Source organism: Nerophis ophidion, linkage group LG13 (genome assembly GCF_033978795.1).
Source record: "Nerophis ophidion isolate RoL-2023_Sa linkage group LG13, RoL_Noph_v1.0, whole genome shotgun sequence".
Taxonomy (NCBI): Eukaryota; Metazoa; Chordata; class Actinopteri; order Syngnathiformes; family Syngnathidae; genus Nerophis; species Nerophis ophidion.
In genome coordinates this window covers 6,726,584-6,749,135 of record NC_084623.1, presented here as the reverse complement: position 1 = coordinate 6,749,135, position 22,552 = coordinate 6,726,584, and the positions used below count along the sequence as shown (strand labels likewise).

At 41.5% G+C, this 22,552-nt stretch overlaps 1 protein-coding gene across 1 annotated transcript in view; it reads left to right on the top strand.

The window, feature by feature from the left end:
- Positions 1–22,552, top strand: part of thsd7ba (thrombospondin, type I, domain containing 7Ba) — a 531,947-nt gene that overhangs the window by 328,941 nt on the left and 180,454 nt on the right. The window contains 3 exon segments of the mRNA XM_061918320.1: positions 11,455–11,570; positions 19,168–19,300; positions 21,768–21,871. Coding sequence (XP_061774304.1) covers positions 11,455–11,570; positions 19,168–19,300; positions 21,768–21,871 — 353 coding nt within the window.

Here is a 22,552-nt window from a genome sequence, read left to right as displayed (position 1 = left end):
AATGCAGTTAGGAAGCCGGGGAATATTGCAGACTATTCCCAGAACAAGGTACAAAGAACCTCGTAGCCGGGTAGACAGTAGGCTATGGAACTCAGCAGGCACAAGACATTGGTACAACCTTGATTGTACGTACATGTCTTCTAAAACTGACTTTGAAACAACGTTGCAAATAGTTGCATTTGTAAATTAAAACAATGTTGGTCTCGAACATTAAGGCCTACTGCAGAGGTCAGGAACCTTTTTGGCTGAGAGAGCCAAAAAGCCAAATATTTTCAATCAATCAATCAATCAATGTTTATTTATATAGCCCCAAATCACAAATGTCTCAAAGGACTGCACAAATCATTACGACTACAACATCCTCGGAAGAACCCACAAAAGGGCAAGGAAAACTCACACCCAGTGGGCAGGAAGAATTCACATCCAGTGGGACGCCAGTGACAATGCTGACTATGAGAAACCTTGGAGAGGACCTCAGATGTGGGCAACCCCCCCCCCTCTAGGGGACCGAAAGCAATGGATGTCGAGCGGGTCTAACATGATACTGGCTCCAACACAGCCGCGAGAGTTCAGTTCAAAGCGGATCCAAGACAGCAGCGAGAGTCCCGTCCACAGGAAACCATCTCAAGCGGATTGTAGAAATGTCCCCAACCGGTCCATCATGGGTCCCGACTCTGGACAGCCAGTACTTCATCCATGGTCGTCGGACCGGACCCCCTCCACAAGGGACGTGGGGACATAGGAGAAAAAAGAAAAGAAGCGGCAGATCAACTGGTCTAAAAAGGAGGTCTATTTAAAGGCTGGAGTATACAGATGAGTTTTAAGGTGAGACTTGAATGCTTCTACTTTTTTAAAAATTTTAAAATGTATTTCCATAAGAGCCATACAATATTGTTTTTTTTACACTGAACAAAACTAAACTCGTGCATTTTTAAGTAAGACTAACATTTCTAGAGTATAATAGGTCTCTTATTCTTTGTAATAACTGTGTTATTCTCGAGCTAACTGTGGAGGGGGCGTGGCTTGCTGGCCTGCAACGAACTGGGGTGTGCCAGGACTGGCCTCGAAATCAGCGACAGGTGCGTAGAAGGCCCACCTGGGCCTTTTTAATTAATCACCTGTCGCTCTGTTATAAGCGACAGCTAGGAGGAGAGACGGGGTTGGGGCTGGAGCCAGAGCGTGAGCGAAAACGAAAGAGAAAAATACAATTGCTAAAAAGTAACTGAGAGACTTATTGAAAAATAAAACAATATTGTAACCCTGAAACAGGCTCTCATGTTGGTCCTTGGTAGTCCAACAAACCCCAGGAGGGCAAGTCCCACACTAACCAAGAATAAATAAATAACTTCTTACCATTAACGCAAATTCTTGAACGGGTGCGGGACAAAAACAGGTGGATGGATTAAAAATGCATAAGAAATTAATGTTTTACATTTTGAACATTAATTTTAACACTGTGATTACAAGTGGAATCATTCATTACTTATCGTGTTAAGCAGTGTCAGCTCAGATTTATCCGAGAGCCAGATGCAGTCATCAAAAGAGCCACATCTGGCTCCAGAGCCATAGGTTCCCTACCCCTGGCCTACTGAAAGCCACTACTACCGACCACACGGTCTGATAGTTTATATATCAATGATGAAATATTAACATTGCAACACATGCCAGTTTAGTTTACTAAATTGCAATTTTAAATTTTGCGCTGAAGTATCATGCTAAAACGTCGCACTATGATGACGCATGCGAGTGATGTCACGCATTGTAGAGGACATTTTGTTCCAGCACCGTTCCCAGCTATAAGTCGTCTGTTTTCATCGCATAATTCCACAGTATTATGGACTTCTGTGTTGCTGAATCTTTTGCAATTTGTTCAATGAATAATGGAGACGTCAAAGAAGAAAGCTGTAGGTGGGAAGCGGTGTATTGTGGCCGCCTTTAGTGACACAAACACAGCCGGTGTTTGTTTGTTTGTTTACATTCCCGAAAGATGACAGTCAAGCTTTACTATGGAACAGAGCGGTCAAGCGAACACAGTTGGATTGGACCACACACACAAAATCAATCAATCGATCAATCAATCAATGTTTATTTATATAGCCCTAAATCACAAATGTCTCAAAGGACTGTACAAACCATTACGACTACGACATCCTCGGAAGAACCCACAAAAGGGCAAGGAAAACTCACACCCAGTGGGCAGGGAGAATTCACATCCAGTGGGACGCCAGTGACAATGCTGACTATGAGAAACCTTGGAGAGGACCTCAGATGTGGGCAACCCCCCCCCCGGGTCTAACATGATACTGTGAAAGTTCAATCCATAGTGGCTCCAACACAGCCGCGAGAGTTCAGTTCAAAGCGGATCCAAGACAGCAGCGAGAGTCCCGTCCACAGGAAACCATCCCGAGCGGAGGCGGATCAGCAGCTTAGAGATGTCCCCAACCGATACACAGGTTGTATCGGTTAGTACAGTGTATTATGCAGCGATCATTTCGAAAGATCGTGTTTCGAAAAGGCTCCCTTGCGAAGGGTAGAGATGGGCATTGCCACCACCCGTCGACTGGTGCTGAAGAAAGGTGCGAGGCCGACCTTCAGGTTGTACAGGTACGAGCATATAATCTCACTAAAACACTAGTAACACAATAAGCAGATAAGGGATTTTCCAGAAATATCCTAGTAAATGTGTCTAATAACATCTTAATCGCTCCCACTGTATAGTCTTTTTTTTTATTTCTAGGCCGTCACTCTCACAATCCTCACCTATGAATCTTTCATCCACGCTCAAATTAATGGGGAAATTGTCACTTTCTCGATCCGAATCGCTCTTGCTGCTGGTGGCCATGATTGTAAACAATGTTCAGATGTGAGGAGCTCCACAACCCGTGACGTCACACGCACATCGTCTGCTACTTCCGGTACAGGCAAGGCTTTTTTATTAGCGACCAAAAGTTGCAAACTTTATCGTGGATGTTCTTTACTAAATCCTTTCAGCAAAAATATGGCAATATTGCGAAATGATCAAGTATGACACATAGAATGGACCTGCTATCCCCGCTTAAGTAAGAAAATATCATTTCAGTAGGCCTTTAACTCAACGTTGGTTGGTTGAGAAAATGACCAAATTTCAATGATCAAAATCAACGTCACAACTTGCCCACCTTGTTACGCGGCAGGCCTGCAGGCCACGCCCCCCCCTCCTCCACAGTAACATTTTAAGTTGTGGTGTTTTTTACTGGCGTCATACTGCGGTTTCCACATACCTCTTATGTGTGACTGCCATCTACTGGTCACACTTATCATTACACCATGTACCAAATAGAATAGCTTCGAGGTCGGTAAGCACAACCAGGATTATGCCGTACATTAGGCCCACCGGGTTTTAAGGCGAACTGTCGATTTTAGAGGAAACGAGAGGATTTTAAGTGCGCCTCATAGTCCGAAAAATAAGGTATTTATTAGAGATGTCCGATAATGGCTTTTTTTGCCGATATTCCGACATCGTCCAACTCTTAATTACTGATACCGATATGTACAGTCATGGAATGAACACATTATTATGCCTGATTTTGTTGTGGTGGCCCGCTGGATGCATTAAACAATGTAACAAGGTTTTCCAAAATAAATCAACTCAAAATATGGACAACAATGCCAACATGGCACTGCCATATTTATTATTGAAGTCACAGAGTGCATTATTTTTTTTTAACATACCTCAAAACAGCAACTTAGAATCCGGGACGTGCTCTCCCTGATATTCACTACAACTACGGGAAATACTATACTTTGACTTTCACAAAGAGCATTATTATTATTATTTTTTTTAAAACATGCTACAAAAACAATGAAAGCACACAGCTTCAGTCCAGAGTATACTGGAGTTATAAAGTAAACAATGACATAGTCCTCCTTTAGTGCAAGACTGCCTGATATACCGTATAACAGGAAATTATAAACTGGGATCATTTTCCATTGCTGTAACGTATTTGAATGAGTAACAAAACTGTACTGCAAGCTGGTGGTGAGTGCTTGAAGTGGCCTAGCAGTCAGCTTTTAAAATGCTGCTTTAAGACAAGGCAGCTTCACTCACTCCAAGCTGCAAAGTGTGCGCCATGTAGGGCAGACGAGCCACACCAAAGTCAATCTTAGCTTTTGCCATATTGTGCGGGCTTTTTGTTGTATTTTTGTTTTTTCTCGGCAGAGTCTTTAAGCCACAACTGTGGGGATAGGTTGATTGGCAACACTAAATTGGCCCCGTATGTGAGTGTGAATGTTGTTTGTCGATCTGTGTTGGCGCTGCAATAAGGTGGCGACTTGTCCAGAGTGTACATGCCTTCCGCCCGATTGTAGCTGAGATAGGCGCCAGCACCCCACGTCACCCCAAAAGGGAATAAGCGGTAGGAAATGGATGGATGGATGTGTGGTACTACTTTTTTTCGCTGTTTGCTTTTCATCCATCTTCCACTTGTATTCATGGTGTATCTCCTTATGATTCTTGAAGAGGTGGCAGATCAAATTTCTCGTATTAAAGGAAGACGTCTTGGTTCCCCCTCGTACAAGCAACTTTTTGCAGTCATTGCAAATTGCCAGTTTTTTTATCAGTCAGACACACTTTAAAATATTCCCAAACCATAGACATGTTGTCGTTAGTCAGTCACGGCTACAGCACCGGCAACAACACACTCTTGTTTTTGTTATACTGCGCTCGCGGCCGTTTGATGAGGTCATCGAGCAAACCTCTCATTCTGCAGTCGTCAACCCCTGTGTTGTGTGTGGGAGAGGAGAGAGGGGAACCGTTACCGATAATTTCCATTATTACATTTTAAAGTATTTATCGGCCGATATTATCAGACCTCTCTAGTATTTATTTAAAATTTTGTTAGAATTTTACTTTAGAGCTGTGTAATTGTATGCACATTTTTTTCATCACTTTTTATGAGTCCCTTTTTTATTTGTTTTTTATTTTGCATTTGATCAGTATTCTTTTTTTTCTAATCAGCCTGACCTGAGAATATTTTTGTTGTGATCAACACACGCTTCCATACCATTTGACAAGGTCGTAAACTCTAAGTAGGTTAGATATAATTATTAAATTGGATTTAAAATCAACAGTGAGATTGTGACAGTCTCTTCCTATCGTTGTGCGGGTTGAATGGACCACCCAGGAAGGACATGCTTTTGAGCAGTTTTAACTTCTTTATTTTGAAATAAAGTTAATTGCAGCTCGGATCGCTTTTCAGCTCCTTCCTCCACTGCTCGTTCCCGGTCTGCTTTTCACCCGCCGTCGTCGTCGTGCTCGTCTTGCGCTCTGTGTTGCTCTCGCTTCTCATGCTCTGCGAACTCTCCTCCTTCCTCCCCGATCTCTCCTCCTTATCCCCTTTTATACAGTGTCAGGAGTAAAGTTAATCGTTTCCCGGTGTGTGAGCCACGCACCTGAATCCGATTGCGGCGGCGTCGCTCTCGGCACGCCACGCCTCCTTGCCTCCATCTTGGGCAGGGCTGCAGGGATTACTAACTCAGTGTTTATATTTGAGTGGTTGCCACCCTCCCGGTGCCCCTGTGTAGTGGAATAGCCGGGCCCCCGGGGTCAAAAAGTTTGAGAACCCCTGCTGTAGTCGACATTGTCGCATGAATAAAGAGGCATTGACAAAAGTGTCGGTGGGCGACACGAATTAAAGAGGAAACACGCCGCAACGATTTTCCACGAATGCAGGTGAACTGCTTGCATTTGAGGGATGAGGTCTTTAAAATGATGGCAATGCGTCCTCGGAGGAACAAAACTTATTAGTAAACAGTTTGCACCTCGTTACATTTGTCAGCTTGAATTAGCATGCGTGTCGTGGTCCTTAATTGATTTTTGCTGGGGGAGTCTCCTGGGTCTGCATGGTGCTAACAGTGGACATCATGCCAACAGGAAGATACGGATATAGATTTTCTTAAAGGGAAACTACGATCAATTTTATCTGTTTTGATTTGTGAATAATTATAATCTTGATGCAGTTTGGTGTGCCTCTGTTCGCGGGGGTTTTGCAGTCTGGCTACGTTGTGACATCACAGCGAGGTGGATGTACTTATTTGGGCATTAAAAGTGACCTATTATGCAAAACCAACGTGTATTACCCATTGTTACCTGCTTTCGCGTATTTTGGATCTGCATCAGTCACGGATATTTCAAAAATAATGCAGAGATGTTTATAAAATAATATTGCCTTAAGTAGCAATTGCGTGTGAATACTAAGATGCGCAATGTGCCGTAAGGCGCAAGCCCCTGAAAATGCTAAACTTACTATGCTAGAATGTGGAAAAAAACAAGTCATATGACTATGAGGCGTATTTTGTAAAATTTGCTAAAAAAAAGTTAGCATTTGTTAAGTACCTATGTATATGACTCTGAGTTGTTTGGCTGCACAATTAACTGAAACAGTTAGCATGTGTCAGGCACCATATGGATGCATAATTGGTTTAAAAAAATGTTAGCATGTCAATGTTAGTATGCTAGCATGCTAACACTTAGCATGTGTCAAGTAGCAAGTGGCATTCGGCTGAAAAATTGACTGAAAAAGTTAGCGCGTTAATGTTAGCATGCTAACGGTTAGCTGAAAAATTGGTTTAAAAAAAAAGTTAAGCATGTTAATGTTAGTATGCTAACACTTCGAATGTTTCAAGTACCAAGTCATATGACCCTGAATGTTTGGCTGCAAAAATTGGTTGAACAAATGTTAGCATATTGATTTTAGCATGCTAGAATGCTAACATTAGCATGGTAACACTTCGCATGTGTCGAGTTGCAAGTGGCTTTCGGCTGAAAAATCGACTAAAAAAGTTAGCGTGTTAATGTTAGCATGCTAACAGTTAGCATGGGTGAAGTACCGAGTGATATGAGTCTAAGATGTTTGGCTGAAAAATTGGTTTAAAAAAAAGTTAAGCATGTTAATGTTAGTATGCTAACACTTCGCATGTGTCAAGTACCAAGTCATATGACCCTGAATGTTTGGCTGCAAAAATTGGTTAAACAAATGTTAGCATATTGATTTTAGCATGCTAGAATGCTAACATTAGCATTGTAACACTTAGCATGTGTCGAGTAGCAAGTGGCATTCGGCTGAAAAATCGACAAAAAAAGTTAGCGCGTTAATGTTAGCATGCTAACAGTTAGCATGGGTGAAGTACCGAGTGATATGAGTCTAAGATGTTTGGCTGAAAAATTGGTTTGAAAAAAGTTAAGCATGTTAATGTTAGCATGCTAACAGTTAGCATGGGTGAAATACCGAGTGATATGAGTCTAAAATGTTTGGCTGAAAAATTGGTTTAAAAAAAAGTTAAGCATGTTAATGTTGGTATGCTAACACTTCGCTTGTGTCAAGTATCAAGTCATATGACCCTGAATGTTTGGCTGCAAAATTGGTTAAAAAAATGTTAGCATATTGATTTTAGCATGCTAGAATGCTAACATTAGCATTGTAACACTTAGCATGTGTTGAGTAGCAAGTGGCATTCGGCTGAAAAATCGACTAAAAAAGTGAGCGCGTTAATGTTAGCATGCTAACAGTTAGCATGGGTGAAGTACCGAGTGATATGAGTCTAAGATGTTTGGCTGAAAAATTGGTTTAAAAAAAGTTAGCGTGTTAATGTTAGCATGCTAACAGTTAGCATGGGTGAAATACCGAGTGATATGAGTCTAAGATGTTTGGCTGAAAAATTGGTTAAAAAAAGTTAGCGTGTTAATGTTAGCATGCTAACAGTTAGCATGGGTGAAATACCGAGTGATATGAGTCTAAGATGTTTGGCTGAAAAATTGGTTTAAAAAAAGTTAGCGTGTTAATGTTAGCATGCTAACAGTTAGCATGGGTGAAATACCGAGTGATATGAGTCTAAGATGTTTGGCTGAAAAATTGGTTTAAAAAAAGTTAGCGTGTTAATGTTAGCGTGCTAACTGTTAGCATGGGTGAAATACCGAGTGATATGAGGCTAAGATGTTTGGCTGAAAAATTGGTTTAAAAAAAAGTTAAGCATGTTAATGTTAGTATGCTAACACTTCGCATGTGTCAAGTACCAAGTCATATGACGCTGAATGTTTGGCTGCAAAAATTGGTTAAACAAATGTTAGCATATTGATTTTAGCATGCTAGAATGCTAACATTAGCATTGTAACACTTAGCATGTGTTGAGTAGCAAGTGGCATTCGGCTGAAAAATCGACTAAAAAAGTGAGCGCGTTAATGTTAGCATGCTAACAGTTAGCATGGGTGAAATACCGAGTGATATGAGTCTAAAATGTTTGGCTGAAAAATTGGTTTAAAAAAAAGTTAAGCATGTTAATGTTGGTATGCTAACACTTCGCATGTGTCAAGTACCAAGTCATATGACCCTGAATGTTTGGCTGCAAAAATTGGTTAAACAAATGTTAGCATATTGATTTTAGCATGCTAGAATGCTAACATTAGCATGGTAACACTATTGTCGAGTAGCAAGTGGCATTCGGCTGAAAAATCGACTAAAAAAGTTAGCGCGTTAATGTTAGCATGCTAACAGTTAGCATGGGTGAAATACCGAGGGATATGAGTCCAAGATGTTTGGCTGAAAAATTGGTTTAAAAAAAGTTAGCGTGTTAATGTTAGCATGCTAACAGTTAGCATGGGTGAAATACCGAGTGATATGAGTCTAAGATGTTTGGCTGAAAAATTGGTTTAAAAAAAAGTTAAGCATGTTAATGTTGGTATGCTAACACTTCGCATGTGTCAAGTACCAAGTCATATGACCCTGAATGTTTGGCTGCAAAATTGGTTAAACAAATGTTAGCATATTGATTTTAGCATGCTAGAATGCTAAGATTAGCATGGTAACACTTAGCATGTGTCGAGTAGCAAGTGGCATTCAGCTGCAAAATTGACTAAAAAAGTTCTAACAATATGGGGACCGCGTGGCACGGTTGGTAGCGGGGCCATGCCAGCAACCTGAGGGTTCCTGGTTCGATCCCCAGCTTCTACCATCCAGTCACGTCCGTTGTGTCCTTGAGCAAGACACTTCACCCTTGCTCCTGATGGGGTGGTGGTTGGGGCCTTGCAAGGCAGCTCCCGCTATCAGTGTGTTCTAACAATATGGGGACCGCGTGGCACGGTTGGTAGCGTGGCCATGCCAGCAACCTGAGGGTTCCTGGTTCGATCCATAGCTCTACCACCCAGTCACGTCCGTTGTGTCCTTGAGCAAGACACTTCACCCTTGCTCCTGATGGGGTGGTGGTTAGGGCCTTGCATGGCAGCTCCCGCAATCAGTGTGTTCCAACAATATGGGGACCGCGTGGCACGGTTGGTAGCGGGGCCATGCCAGCAACCTGAGGGTTCCTGGTTCGATCCCCAGCTTCTACCATCCAGTCACGTCCGTTGTGTCCTTGAGCAAGACACTTCACCCTTGCTCCTGATGGGGTGGTGGTTAGGGCCTTGCATGGCAGCTCCCGCCATCAGTGTGTTCTAACAATATGGGGATCGCGTGGCACAGTTGGTAGCGTGGCCATGCCAGCAACCTGAGGGTTCCTGGTTCGATCCCCAGCTTCTACCACCCAGTCACGTCCGTTGTGTCCTTGAGCAAGACACTTCACCCTTGCTCCTGATGGGGTGGTGGTTGGGGCCTTGCAAGGCAGCTCCCGCTATCAGTGTGTTCTAACAATATTGGGACCGCCTGATGCTATTGGGAGAGTGGCCGTGCCAGCAACCTGAGGGTTCCTGGTTCGATCCCCAGCTTCTACCATCCAGTCACGTCCGTTGTGTCCTTGAGCAAGACACTTCACCCTTGCTCCTGATGGGGTGGTGGTTAGGGCCTTGCATGGCAGCTCCAACCATCAGTGTGTTCTAACAATATGGGGACCGCGTGGCACAGTTGGTAGCGTGCCCATGCCGGCAACCTGAGGGTTCCTGGTTCGATCCCCAGCTTCTACCATCCAGTCACGTCCGTTGTGTCCTTGAGCAAGACACTTCACCCTTGCTCCTGATGGGGTGGTGGTTAGGGCCTTGCACGGCAGCTCCCGCCATCAGTGTGTTCTAACAATATGGGGACCACGTGGCACGGTTGGTAGCGTGGCCATGCCAGCAACCTGAGGGTTCCTGGTTCAATCCCCAGCTTCTACCATCCCGTCACGTCCGTTTTGTCCTTGAGCGAGACACTTCACCCTTGCTCCTGATGGGGTAGTGGTTAGGGCCTTGCATGGCAGCTCCCGCCATCAGTGTGTTCTAACAATATGGGGACCGCGTGGCACGGTTGGTAGCGTGGCCATGCCAGCAACCTGAGGGTTCCTGGTTCGATCCCCAGCTTCTACCATCCAGTCACGTCCGTTGTGTCCTTGAGCAAGACACTTCACCCTTGCTCCTGATGGGGTAGTGGTTAGGGCCTTGCATGGCAGCTCCAACCATCAGTGTGTTCTAACAATATGGGGACCGCGTGGCATGGTTGGTAGCGTGGCCATGCCAGCAACCTGAGGGTTCCTGGTTCGATCCCCAGCTTCTACCATCCAGTCACGTCCGTTGTGTCCTTGAGCAAGACACTTCACCCTTGCTCCTGATGGGGTGGTGGTTAGGGCCTTGCATGGCAGCTCCAACCATCAGTGTGTTCTAACAATATGGGGACCGCGTGGCATGGTTGGTAGCGTGGCCATGCCAGCAACCTGAGGGTTCCTGGTTCGATCCCCAGCTTCTACCATCCAGTCACGTCCGTTGTGTCCTTGAGCAAGACACTTCACCCTTGCTCCTGATGGTGTGGTGGTTAGGGTCTTGCATGGCAGATCCCGCTATCAGTGTGTTCTAACAATATGGGGACCGCGTGGCGCTATTGGGAGAGTGGCCGTGTCAGCAACCTGAGGGTTCCTGGTTCGATCCCCAGCTTCTACCATCCAGTCACGTCCGTTGTGTCCTTGAGCAAGACACTTCACCCTTGCTCCTGATGGGGTGGTGGTTAGGGTCTTGCATGGCAGATCCCGCTATCAGTGTGTTCTAACAATATGGGGACCGCGTGGCGCTATTGGGAGAGTGGCCGTGTCAGCAACCTGAGGGTTCCTGGTTCGATCCCCAGCTTCTACCATCCAGTCACGTCCGTTGTGTCCTTGAGCAAGACACTTCACCCTTGCTCCTGATGGGGTGGTGGTTAGGGCCTTGCATGGCAGCTTCCGCCATCAGTGTGTGAATGTGTTTTTCTGACTTAATGGTATTTTGCCCGCACGGCACCAAATAGTCGTTTTGGGAGACTAACCTCATATTTATGATCCGTCTACTTTTTGCCTAAGCTCGTACAAGCGGCAGGACGAATAATCAATCAGGTTTCCTGCGGCGGAGAGGTGTGATGTCAAGGACGGGGCACTTGTTTCACGACGCTGTCCTGTTACCGGCCAGAGTCGGGGACATTTATCACTCCCCCGCCTGAGGGATGGAGTGGAATTTAAGACCGCTGTTTGTCTGTTTGTGTGTGTGTGCAGATGCCCCGAGTCCACGCGGCCAGAAACACTCCGGCCCTGTGATCTCCCGTGCAAGAAGGACTGCATCGTGACGCCCTTCAGCGAGTGGACGGCCTGCCCATCAACCTGCGTGCCAGGTAGTCTGGAACGTGCGCCTATGTACCTTCTTCTTGTACAATGCTCCAGAATACGATGATTTGCTAATCCTTTTCAACTTATATTCAACTTCAAAGACAATATATTAAATGTTCAAAGTGTTAGGAACTCGCATAGCTGAAGTTGTAGTAACCCCAAGATGCAGGAACCAGGAGTATAGGGTGCAGGTAAAATATGTTTTAACTTACTCAAAAAAAAGTTGTGCATAACAGGTCCAAACATAGAACAGAGACAGGCATGAATAGAAACATACTGATTGGCAGCAGGTGTGGTCGGCAGGTGAGGGAAGAACACAGAAAATGGAAACAAAATAAAAGCACTGATGGGAAGTAAATATAAACAGGTAAGTGACGGATCGTCACAGAAACTGAGAAAATCGTTAACTTAGAATTTAATGGTAGCAACACATTGCAAAAATGTTGGGCATTTTTACCTTTCCTTTTTTAACAACACTCAGTACACGTTTGGGAACTGAGGAGAAACATTTTTAAAGCTTTTCAGGTGGAATTATTTCCCATTCTTGCTTGATGTACAGCTTAAGTTGTTCAACAGTCCAGGGTCCCCGTTGTGGTATTTTAGGCTTCATAATACACCACACATTTTCAATGGGAGACAGGTCTGGACTACAGGCAGGCCAGTCTAGTACCCGTACTTTTTTACTCGCTTGGTGGCATTGTCTTGCTGAAATATGCAGGGGCGTTCATGATAACGTTGCTTGGATGGCAACATATGTTGCTCTAAAACCTTGATGTACCTTTCAGCATTAATGGTGCCTTCACAGATGTGTAAGTTAACCATGCTTCGGGCACTAACACACCCCCTTACCATCACAGATGCTGGCTTTTGAAATCTGCGCCTAGAACAATCCGGATGATTCTTTTCCTCTTTGACGTCCACAGTTTCCAAAACCAATTTGAAATGTGGACTCGTCAGACCACAGAACACTTTTCGACTTTGCATCAGTCCATCTTAGATGATCTCGGGCCCAGAGAATCCGGTGGCGTTTCTGGATGTTGTTGATAAATGGCTTTCACTTTGCATAGTAGAGCTTTAACTTGCACTTACAGATGTAGGCACGAACTGTATTTAGTGGCAGTGGTTTTCTGAAGTGTTCCTGAGCCCATGTGGTGATATCCTTTAGAGATTGTCGGTTTTTGATACTGTGCCGTCTGAGGGATCGAAGGTCACGGCCATTCAATGTTGGTTTCCGGCCGTGCCGCTTACGTGGAGTGATTTCTCCAGATTCTCTGAACCTTTTGATGATATTATGGACCGTAGATGTTGAAATCCCTAAATTTCTTGCAGTTGCACTTTGAGAAACGTTGTTCTTAAACTGTTTGACTATTTGCTCACGCAGTTGTGGACAAAGGGGTGTACCTCGCCCCATCCTTTCTTGTGAAAGACTGAACATTTTTTGGGAAGTTATTTTTATACCCAATAATGGCACCCACCTGTTCCCAATTAGCCTGCACACCTGTGGGGGATGTTCCAAATAAGTGTTTGATGAGCATTCCTCAACTTTATCAGTATCTATTGCCACCTTTCCCAACTTCTTTGTCACGTGTTGCTGGCATCAAATTCTAAAGTTGATGATTATTTGCACAAAAAAAAAAAGTCCATCTTAGATGAGCTTGGGCCCAGTGAAGCTGGCGGCGTGTCTGGGTGTTGTTGATAAACGGCTTTCACTTTGCATACTAGAGTTTTAACTTTCACTTACAGATGTAGCGACAAACTGTACTTGCTGACAGGGGTTTTGTGGTGGAAAAATGCCCCCGTTCCAACTTTTTTTGCAATGTGTTGCTACCATTCGAACATTAAATATCTTGTCCTTGCAGTCTATTCAATTGAATATAAGTTAAAAAGGTTTGAAAATCATTGTATTCTGTTTTTTCTTACCATTTACAAAACACGTCAACTTGGCGGGTTTTGTAAAAGACAATACAGGAAATAGGAAAAGATCAATTACCTGTCATATAAATATCTATTCGTGTTTGGCTGATGCATCACAAAGGAAATGATTAATACTGGAAATAAACAATCAAAGCAATCGTGCCAGCAACTCATCTCTTTAACTATTATGCGGCTCATTGATCCACTGATGATGCAGTCGCTTTTAATGTCACCCTTTTAATGGGAGGTGATGAGTGTGTGGTCATTATTGTGTGAATGCAATGTGCATCATACACTGATCATCATCCCGTCAGCTTCTACCCCACTTACCGTCGCACTCAAAATTATTTTACTGGTTCATGTTCCACTCTTGGATAGGCGGCCAATTTAAAATAAACACTGGCCGTTTTTTTTTGTGTTGAGCTATTTAAATATTTTTTTGGGGTGGTTTATTGTGTGAATGCCACAAACTTTCACACATATGGTTTTCTACACTAAAATGTATCTATTTATTCAACTTCCTCGTGTCCACATTTTTCATCCGATTCCAACTTCAAACTGTTTTTGGAATAACTGTGAATTTCTAAGAACAAAAACACCAATCATTTTTGTTTTCCCAACTAAGAGGAATGTTTTGATGGTGGAATGGTTGGGTGTGATCGGAACATGTGTATAATGAACGAGAGGTTAGAATAGAGCTTTGGAAAATAAAGGTGATCCAGATACATATATCAGGGACTCCAAAACTTTTGAGACTGCTGATTTGTGTTGGTGTGAGCCCTACGACAGTCTACGGGTCATAAGGGAATTTTCAAAACCAGGAGACCTTCTGGCTTGAATGTCCAGGGTGAGTGGAGTGTGTGGATGGTGGAACGGTTCAGATCGGATGACAAATGTGGAATTTGCAGAAGTTTGTATATCGCCCAGTCATAGTCTAGGGGAAATATTTCCTGGAAATTCCAGGGATTTTGGGAAAGGGAAAATATGTTTGGCCTTCAAGATCTCTGAAGAGTTGTGTGTGCGGATGGTTGAAAAGGTCTGAATCGGGCAAAAAATGCCAAATGGGGATTCCTTGGAAATTTCGGGAAAACCAGGAATTCATATTGATACTCGCACAAATGTCTGAAAATATATGAATATGCTGGTGTTTCAATTGTTTTAAATCAATTGAAAAATGTTGACTTAGTCACAGTTTGAATTGAAAATTGGTATTTCCGAATTCCTGGAATTTTGGGAAAACTGTGGATCTGTACGAAAAAAAAGGAACTTTTGTTGTCCCAACTAAGAGGAAAGTTTTTCCAAGGTAGAATGGTTGGAATTGGTTGGAAAATGTGGACTGTGAAAATTTTCTAGGAAAAGGTGAACATGGGGCTTTGGAAAATCGGTATTTCTGGGAGTTTGAATTGGACAAAAAATAACGCAAAATTTGGAGAATATGGGAAGTTGTAGATGTTCGAATATGAATGGGAATTTCTTGGAAAATTCGGGAAAACCGGGAATTCATATTGATACTCGCACAAATGTCTGAAAATATATGAATATGTTGGTGTTTGAATTTTTTTAAATCAATTGATAAATGTTGACGTAGTCACAGTTTGAATTGAAAATTGGTATTTCCGAATTCCTGGAGTTTTGGGAAAACCGTGGATTTGTACGAAAAAAAAGGAACTTTTGTTGTCCCAACTAAGAGGAATGTTTTTCCAAGGTAGAATGGTTGGAATTGGTTGGAAAATGTGGACTGTGAAAATTTTCCAGGAAAAGGTGAACATGGGGCTTTGGAAAATCGGTATTTGTGGGAGTTTGAATTGGACAAAAAATAACGCAAAATTTGGAGAATATGGGAAGTTGTAGATGTTCGAATATGAATGGGAATTTCTTGGAAAATTCGGGAAAACCGGGAATTCATATTGATACTCGCACAAATGTCTGAAAATATATGAATATGTTGGTTTTTGATTTTTTTTTAAATCAATTGATAAATGTTGACTTAGTCACAGTTTGAATTGAACATTGGTATTTCCGAATTCCTGGAGTTTTGGGAAAACCGTAGATTTGTACGAAAAAAAAGGAACTTTTGTTGTCCCGACTAAGAGGAACGTTTTTCGAAGGTAGAATTGTTGGAATTGGTTGGAAAATGTGGACTGTGAAAATTTTCCAGGAAAAGGTGAACATGGGGCTTTGGAAAATCGGTATTTCTGGGAGTTTGAATTGGACGAAAAATAACGCGAAATTTGGAAAATATGGGACGTTGTAGATGTTCGAATATGAATGGGAATTTCTTGGAAAATTCGGGAAATCCAGGAATTCATATTGATACTCGCACAAATGTCTGAAAATATATGAATATGTTGGTGTTTGAATTGTTTTTAAATCAATTGAAAAATGCTGATATAGTCACAGTTTGAATTGAAAATTGGTATTTCCGAATTCCTGGAATTTGGGGAAAACCGTGGATTTGTACGAAAAAAAAGGAACTTTTGTTGTCCCAACTAAGAGGAATGTTTTTCGAAGGTAGAATGGTTGGAATTGGTTGGAAAATGTGGACAGTGAAAATTTTCCAGGAAAAGGTGAACATGGGGCTTTGGAAAATCGATATTTCTGGGAGTTTGAATTGGACGAAAAATAATGCAAAATTTGGAGAATTTGGGGCATTGTAGATGTTCGAATATGAATGGGAATTTCTTGGAAAATTCGGGAAAACCGGGAATTCATATTGATACTCGCACAAATGTCTGAAAATATATGAATATGTTGGTGTTTGAATTTTTTAAAATCAATTGAAAAATGTTGACGTAGTGACAGTTTGAATTGAAAATTGGTATTTCCGAATTCCTGGAATTTTGGGAAAACCGTGGATTTGTACGAATAAAAAAATAACTTTTGTTGTCCCAACTAAGAGGAATGTTTTTCCAAGGTAGAATGGTTGGAATTGGTTGGAAAATGTGGACTGCGAAAATTTTCCAGGAAGAGGTTAACACGGGGCTTTGGAAAATCGGTATTTCTGGGAGTTTGAATTGGACAAAAAATAACCTAAAATTTGGAGAATATGGGACGTTGTAGATGTTCGAATATGAATGGGAATTTCTTGGAAAATTCGGGAAAACCGGGAATTCATATTGATACTCGCACAAATGTCTGAAAATATATGAATATGTTGGTGTTTGAATTTTTTCAAATCAATTGAAAAATGTTGACGTAGTCACAGTTTGAATTGAAAATTGGTATTTCCGAATTCCTGGAATTTTGGGAAAACTGTGGATTTGTACGAAAAAAAAGGAACTTTTGTTGTCCCAACTAAGAGGAATGTTTTTCCAAGGTAGAATGGTTGGAATTGGTTGGAAAATGTGGACTGTGAAAATTTTCCAGGAAAAGGTGAACATGGGGCTTTGGAAAATCGGTATTTGTGGGAGTTTGAATTGGACAAAAAATAACGCAAAATTTGGAGAATTTGGGGCATTGTAGATGTTCGAATATGAATGGGGATTTCTTGGAAAATTCGGGAAAACCGGGAATTCATATTGATACTCGCACAAATGTCTGAAAATATATGAATATGTTGGTGTTTGAATTTTTTTAAATCAATTGATAAATGTTGACTTAGTCACAGTTTGAATTGAAAATTGGTATTTCCGAATTCCTGGAGTTTTGGGAAAACCGTGGATTTGTACGAAAAAAAAGGAACTTTTGTTGTCCCAACTAAGAGGAACGTTTTTCGAAGGTAGAATTGTTGGAATTGGTTGGAAAATGTGGACTGTGAATAATTTCCAGGAAAAGGTGAACATAGTGCTTTAGAAAATCGGTATTTCTGGGAGTTTGAATTGGACGAAAAATAACGCAAAATTTGGAAAATATGGGACGTTGTAGATGTTCGAATATGAATGGGAATTTCTTGGAAAATTCGGGAAATCCAGGAATTCATATTGATACTCGCACAAATGTCTGAAAATATATGAATATGTTGGTGTTTGAATTGTTTTTAAATCAATTGAAAAATGCTGATATAGTCACAGTTTGAATTGAAAATTGGTATTTCCGAATTCCTGGAATTTTGGGAAAACCGTGGATTTGTACGAAAAAAAAAAGGAACTTTTGTTGTCCCAACTAAGAGGAATGTTTTTCGAAGGTAGAATGGCTGGAATTGGTTGGAAAATGTGGACTGTGAACATTTTCCAGGAAAAGTTGAACTTGGGGCTTTGAAAAATCGGTATTTCTGGGAGTTTGAATTGGACAAAAAATAACGCAAAATTTGGAGGATTTGGGGCATTGTAGATGTTCGAATATGAATGGGAATTTCTTGGAAAATTCGGGAAAACCGGGAATTCATATTGATACTCGCACAAATGTCTGAAAATATATGAATATGTTGGTGTTTGAATTGTTTTTAAATCAATTGAAAAATGTTGACGTAGTCACAGTTTGAATTGAAAATTGGTATTTCCGAATTCCTGGAATTTTGGGAAAACCGTGGATTTGTACGAAAAAAAAGGAACTTTTGTTGTCCCAACTAAGAGGAATGTTTTTCGAAGGTAGAATGGTTGGAATTGGTTGGAAAATGTGGACTGTGAAAATTTTCCAGGAAAAGGTGAACATGGAGCTTTGGAAAATCGGTATTTCTGGGAGTTTGAATTGGACGAAAAATAACGCAAAATTTGGAGAATATGGGACGTTGTAGATGTTCGAATATGAATGGGAATTTCTTGGAAAATTCGGGAAAACCGGGAATTCATATTGATACTCGCACAAATGTCTGAAAATATATGAATATGTTAGTGTTTGAATTGTTTTTAAATCAATTGAAAAATGTTGACGTAGTCACAGTTTGAAATGAAAATTGGTATTTCCGAATTCCTGGAATTTTGGGAAAACCGTGGATTTGTACGAAAAAAAAGGAACTTTTGTTGTCCCAACTAAGAGGAATGTTTTTCGAAGGTAGAATGGTTGGAATTGGTTGGAAAATGTGGACTGTGAAAATTTTCCAGGAAAAGGTGAACATGGGGCTTTGGAAAATCAGTATTTCTTGGAGTTTGAATTGGACGATAAATAACGCAAAATTTGGAGAATTTGGGGCATTGTAGATGTTTGAATATGAAGCGGAATTTCTTGGAAAATTCGGGAAAACCGGGAATTCATATTGATACTCGCACAAATGTCTGAAAATATATGAATGGGTTGGTGTTGGACTTTTTTCTTTTAATCGGTTGAGAAATGTTTGAAATGAGAATAGGTATTTCGGAATTCCTTGAATTTCGGGGAAACTGTGACAATGTCTTTGTCCCAACTCAGAGGAATGTTCCGATAGTGGAATGGCTGGAATTGGTTGGAAAATGTGGACTGTGAGAACTTTCCAGGAAAAGGTGAAATTAGGGCTTTGGAACATCGGTATTTCTGGGGATTCACGGAATTTTTTTTAACTTGGAATTGTGCAAGTTCGAACATGTTCCAGGAAACCAGGTATTCTGGGTAATTCTGGGTCAGAATAAAAAGGTTTACACAGTCTTTCAGACACGGGCAGCGTAGCTCGGGCGGTAGAGTGGTTTGTTCCCGACATTCAAGGTTGCCGGTTCGATCCTCGACCCCCCGTGACCTTACTGAAGTACTCTTGTAGGGGAATGTGCTTTGACGACCTTGCAGGTAGAAAATTGCTACACAAGATGAAGCCACTTAACTTTCTGATTTTATTCCCGACAGAAAACGCGACCTCGGCCACGCAGTCTCGCTACCGCACCGTCATTCAAAGATCTGCTGACGGAGGTCAAGAGTGCCCTGACACTCTCTATGAGGAGCGAGAGTGCGAATCCCTCCAAGCGTGTCCAACATACAGGTAAACACATCGGTTTGCTTCCCATCCATGAAAAATGGCAACTCTGAAATATATTTTTCTTCATCTAAGTTCACCCATTTTGATGTGAGACTAGAACGGTGATACTTAGCGGTTAACTCCATTTAATATTCATACACAGTGTTACTGTTCCAACTGTGTGTAGTAGTAGTCATTTTACTTCAGACCCAGGGGGATCCATGTCACAGGAAACAAAACAAAAAATACGATGAAAACCCAAATAAAATAAATACAAGTAGGAATAAAATAAATACAAACTTGTATACAAAAATAAAATGAAAAAATTTAAAAAGTGTTACAGTGGCCAAAATATTGTCACGCCTATGGTTCATGTTTTGTTTTGGTCATGCTATAGTCATGTCTGATCATGACTTTTGTATGTCCATACTATCCTGAGCATCCCCAATCTGATCTGTTCTCAAAGCTAAGCATTGTCTGGCCTGGTTAGTACTTGGATGGGAGACTGCCCAGGAATACCAGGTGCTTTGGACTCTAAGTTCATTTTTTTTTCACTCCCTGTTTTGTTACCGTGACAACCAATCAGTTCACCTGTCTTGTCTCACACCTGTTTTCACTTATCATCTTCATTATTTAAGCCACAGTTACCAGTTAGTCAGTCTGGCAACATCACCTCATTCACGCCCCTGATTATCTGCTTCATGCCTTGCTATTATGTCCATTTTGTCCACGTAAGTTTTTGTTATTTATGCCACTTTGCAAGTGTTTTTGTTTCATGTTTGTAGTTTATAGCCTTTGTGCTAGTCTTTTGTTTCATAGCCCAGTTTTATGCACCGCCATTGTGCGCGCTTTTTGTTGGTTCCTGTTTTTAGTTTTAGAGTTAAAATAAAGATGTACCTTTCTTCACGCCGTTTCCACTCCATTCGCTTTGCACCTCGGGAAAACAACCCAAGACCAAGTCCAAGCGTGACAAATATATTAATCACACTTGTTATATAAAAGCTCTGCCTTGTTTTTAATGACTACTTAGGCCTACAAGGCTATTATGTTGGTCATGATGGAGGTACTTGGTGAAAAAAAAAGAGTTTGACAACCATTTGAACTGGAACATGCATGTGTTTCCCTTTTTCCTCCATTCTAAGGAGCAAAACACGGCTAGTACTAGGCGGCTAACAATGGAGGTAATTGTGATTCGTCTATCCGCCTTTTAAGCGTTCCAAAAAATTGTTATAAAAATTACAAAAATTAAAAACACAAACAACGCTTAATTCTATACGAAGACATGCATATGAATATATATTTTTTGACACTGAAATTTTTACAATTAATTTTTACAAACACATTGTTTATGCACTGAATGTTTATAAACTAAATTTTTTTTACACTGAAGTTTTAAACACTGAATTTTAATAAACTACATTTTTATAAACTAAATGTTAATACACTGAATTTTTTTTACGCAGATTTGTATACAATGGCAGTTTTTATAGTGATTTTTTTGTACACTTTTTTTATGTAAACTCAATTTTTAAACTGAATTTTTGTACACTGAATTTTTAAACGCATAATTTTTTATATACTGATTTTTTTACAGTGAATTTCTAAACACGGGGCAGTATAGCTCAGTTGGTAGAGTGGCCGTGCCAGCCACTCGAGGGTTCCAGGTTCGATCCCCGCTTCCACCATCCTAGTCACTACCGTTTTTCCACTTCAATACAACAACTGCATTACATTCACCATGCGTAGCTCGGTTGGTAGAGTGGCCGTGCCAGCAACTTGAGGGTTCCAGGTTCGATCCCCGCTTCCGCCATCCTAGTCTCTGCCCTTGTGTCCTTGGGCAAGACACTTTACCCACCTGCTCCCAGTGACACTCACACTGGTTTAAATGTAACTTGGATATTGGGTTTCACTATGTAAAAGTGCTTTGAGTCACTAGAGAAAAGCGCTATATAAATACAATTCACTCACCTGTTCGTCTTTTATTCCAGTTTTTCAGTTTTAATTTTTTTAAGTTATAGCATTTGTAGAATGTTCTGTTTGTTGTTATAAAAATATATGTGCAGGCACCCCTGATCTGGAGCAAGGTATCAAACCCAAGGCCCGGGGGCCACTTCTGGCCCGCCACACCTTTCTATGTGGCCCGCGAGAGTCTGTAAAAAATGGGTTTTAATAAAATATATATATATATATTTTTTTTGTTCTTTTTGTTTTGACTGAAAAAAAATGCATATTTTAAACTTTAATAGTATCGCATCATGCCATTTATATTTTTTTATACTGCAAAACTATTTTTGTGAGGAAAAAAAAAGTAAATATCTGCTTATCACCTTTATTTACGATTTAAAAAAAAAAGCATATGCATTTTGATTAATCATGATTAATCACAGGTTATTACCCGCATAAATTATTTTTAAAAAATCGGCCCTCTGGAAGCATTCATGACTGCGATGTGGCCCCCAATGAAAATGAGTCCTCATGTTGTCTGTTCCAGGTGGAGGACACACAAGTGGCACGCCTGCACTTTGGTCCCCGACCCCGTCCAGCGCAGCGCGTCTCGGACGGCCGAAACCTGCGGGAACGGCCTGGAGACGAGAGGCGAGTCTTTCTTTGTCCTTTTTCTCCCTGTCTCCGCGAGGCCTGTTTTCAGCTCCCGTCCGCTTGATTATCTTTATTTAACGACTCCTATCGGTCCTTTCATAACGGCTCCTTTAACAAACAACTGATGGAGCCATAAAACACCGAGGCAATTTGTCCTGCGAGGGTAATAAGATGAATCTTTCTGTCCGTTGTCTTGACGATCTCATCACGCCGCCGCTTCCTCATTAATGGAGCGAGCCGGGTGGCCACGGGCACACTGCGAGAGTCTCGCACCGACGTCGGAACACTCAGGAGACAATTAGAATCTAATACACCTGCCACGCAGTAGCCACCGATCACAACCTATTTTCGGACGATCGGAGAGGAACATTTTGCATAAATTGAACATTTCATTTTGAATGTAGAGTCGAAACTCGTTCAAAAGTCTCAGGTTAAACTTGGGCACTAAAAACTAGAGATCTTTTGTAGCTACTGTTGCGTTCTGACCAGATGTTCCTCCGAGGGAATTTAAGTTGCTGGTCAATCCTAAGTTCTTTTGATGACAGATAAGCTTATTTTAAATGATAACCCAGAACAAAATAGGTATTTTGCAATTTATCCCAAAGCTTTGGAGAGACCAACCTAAAAACACATTCAATTCGCGTCGCCTAGTTGATCTGAAAACCTTAAGGAAGCGCT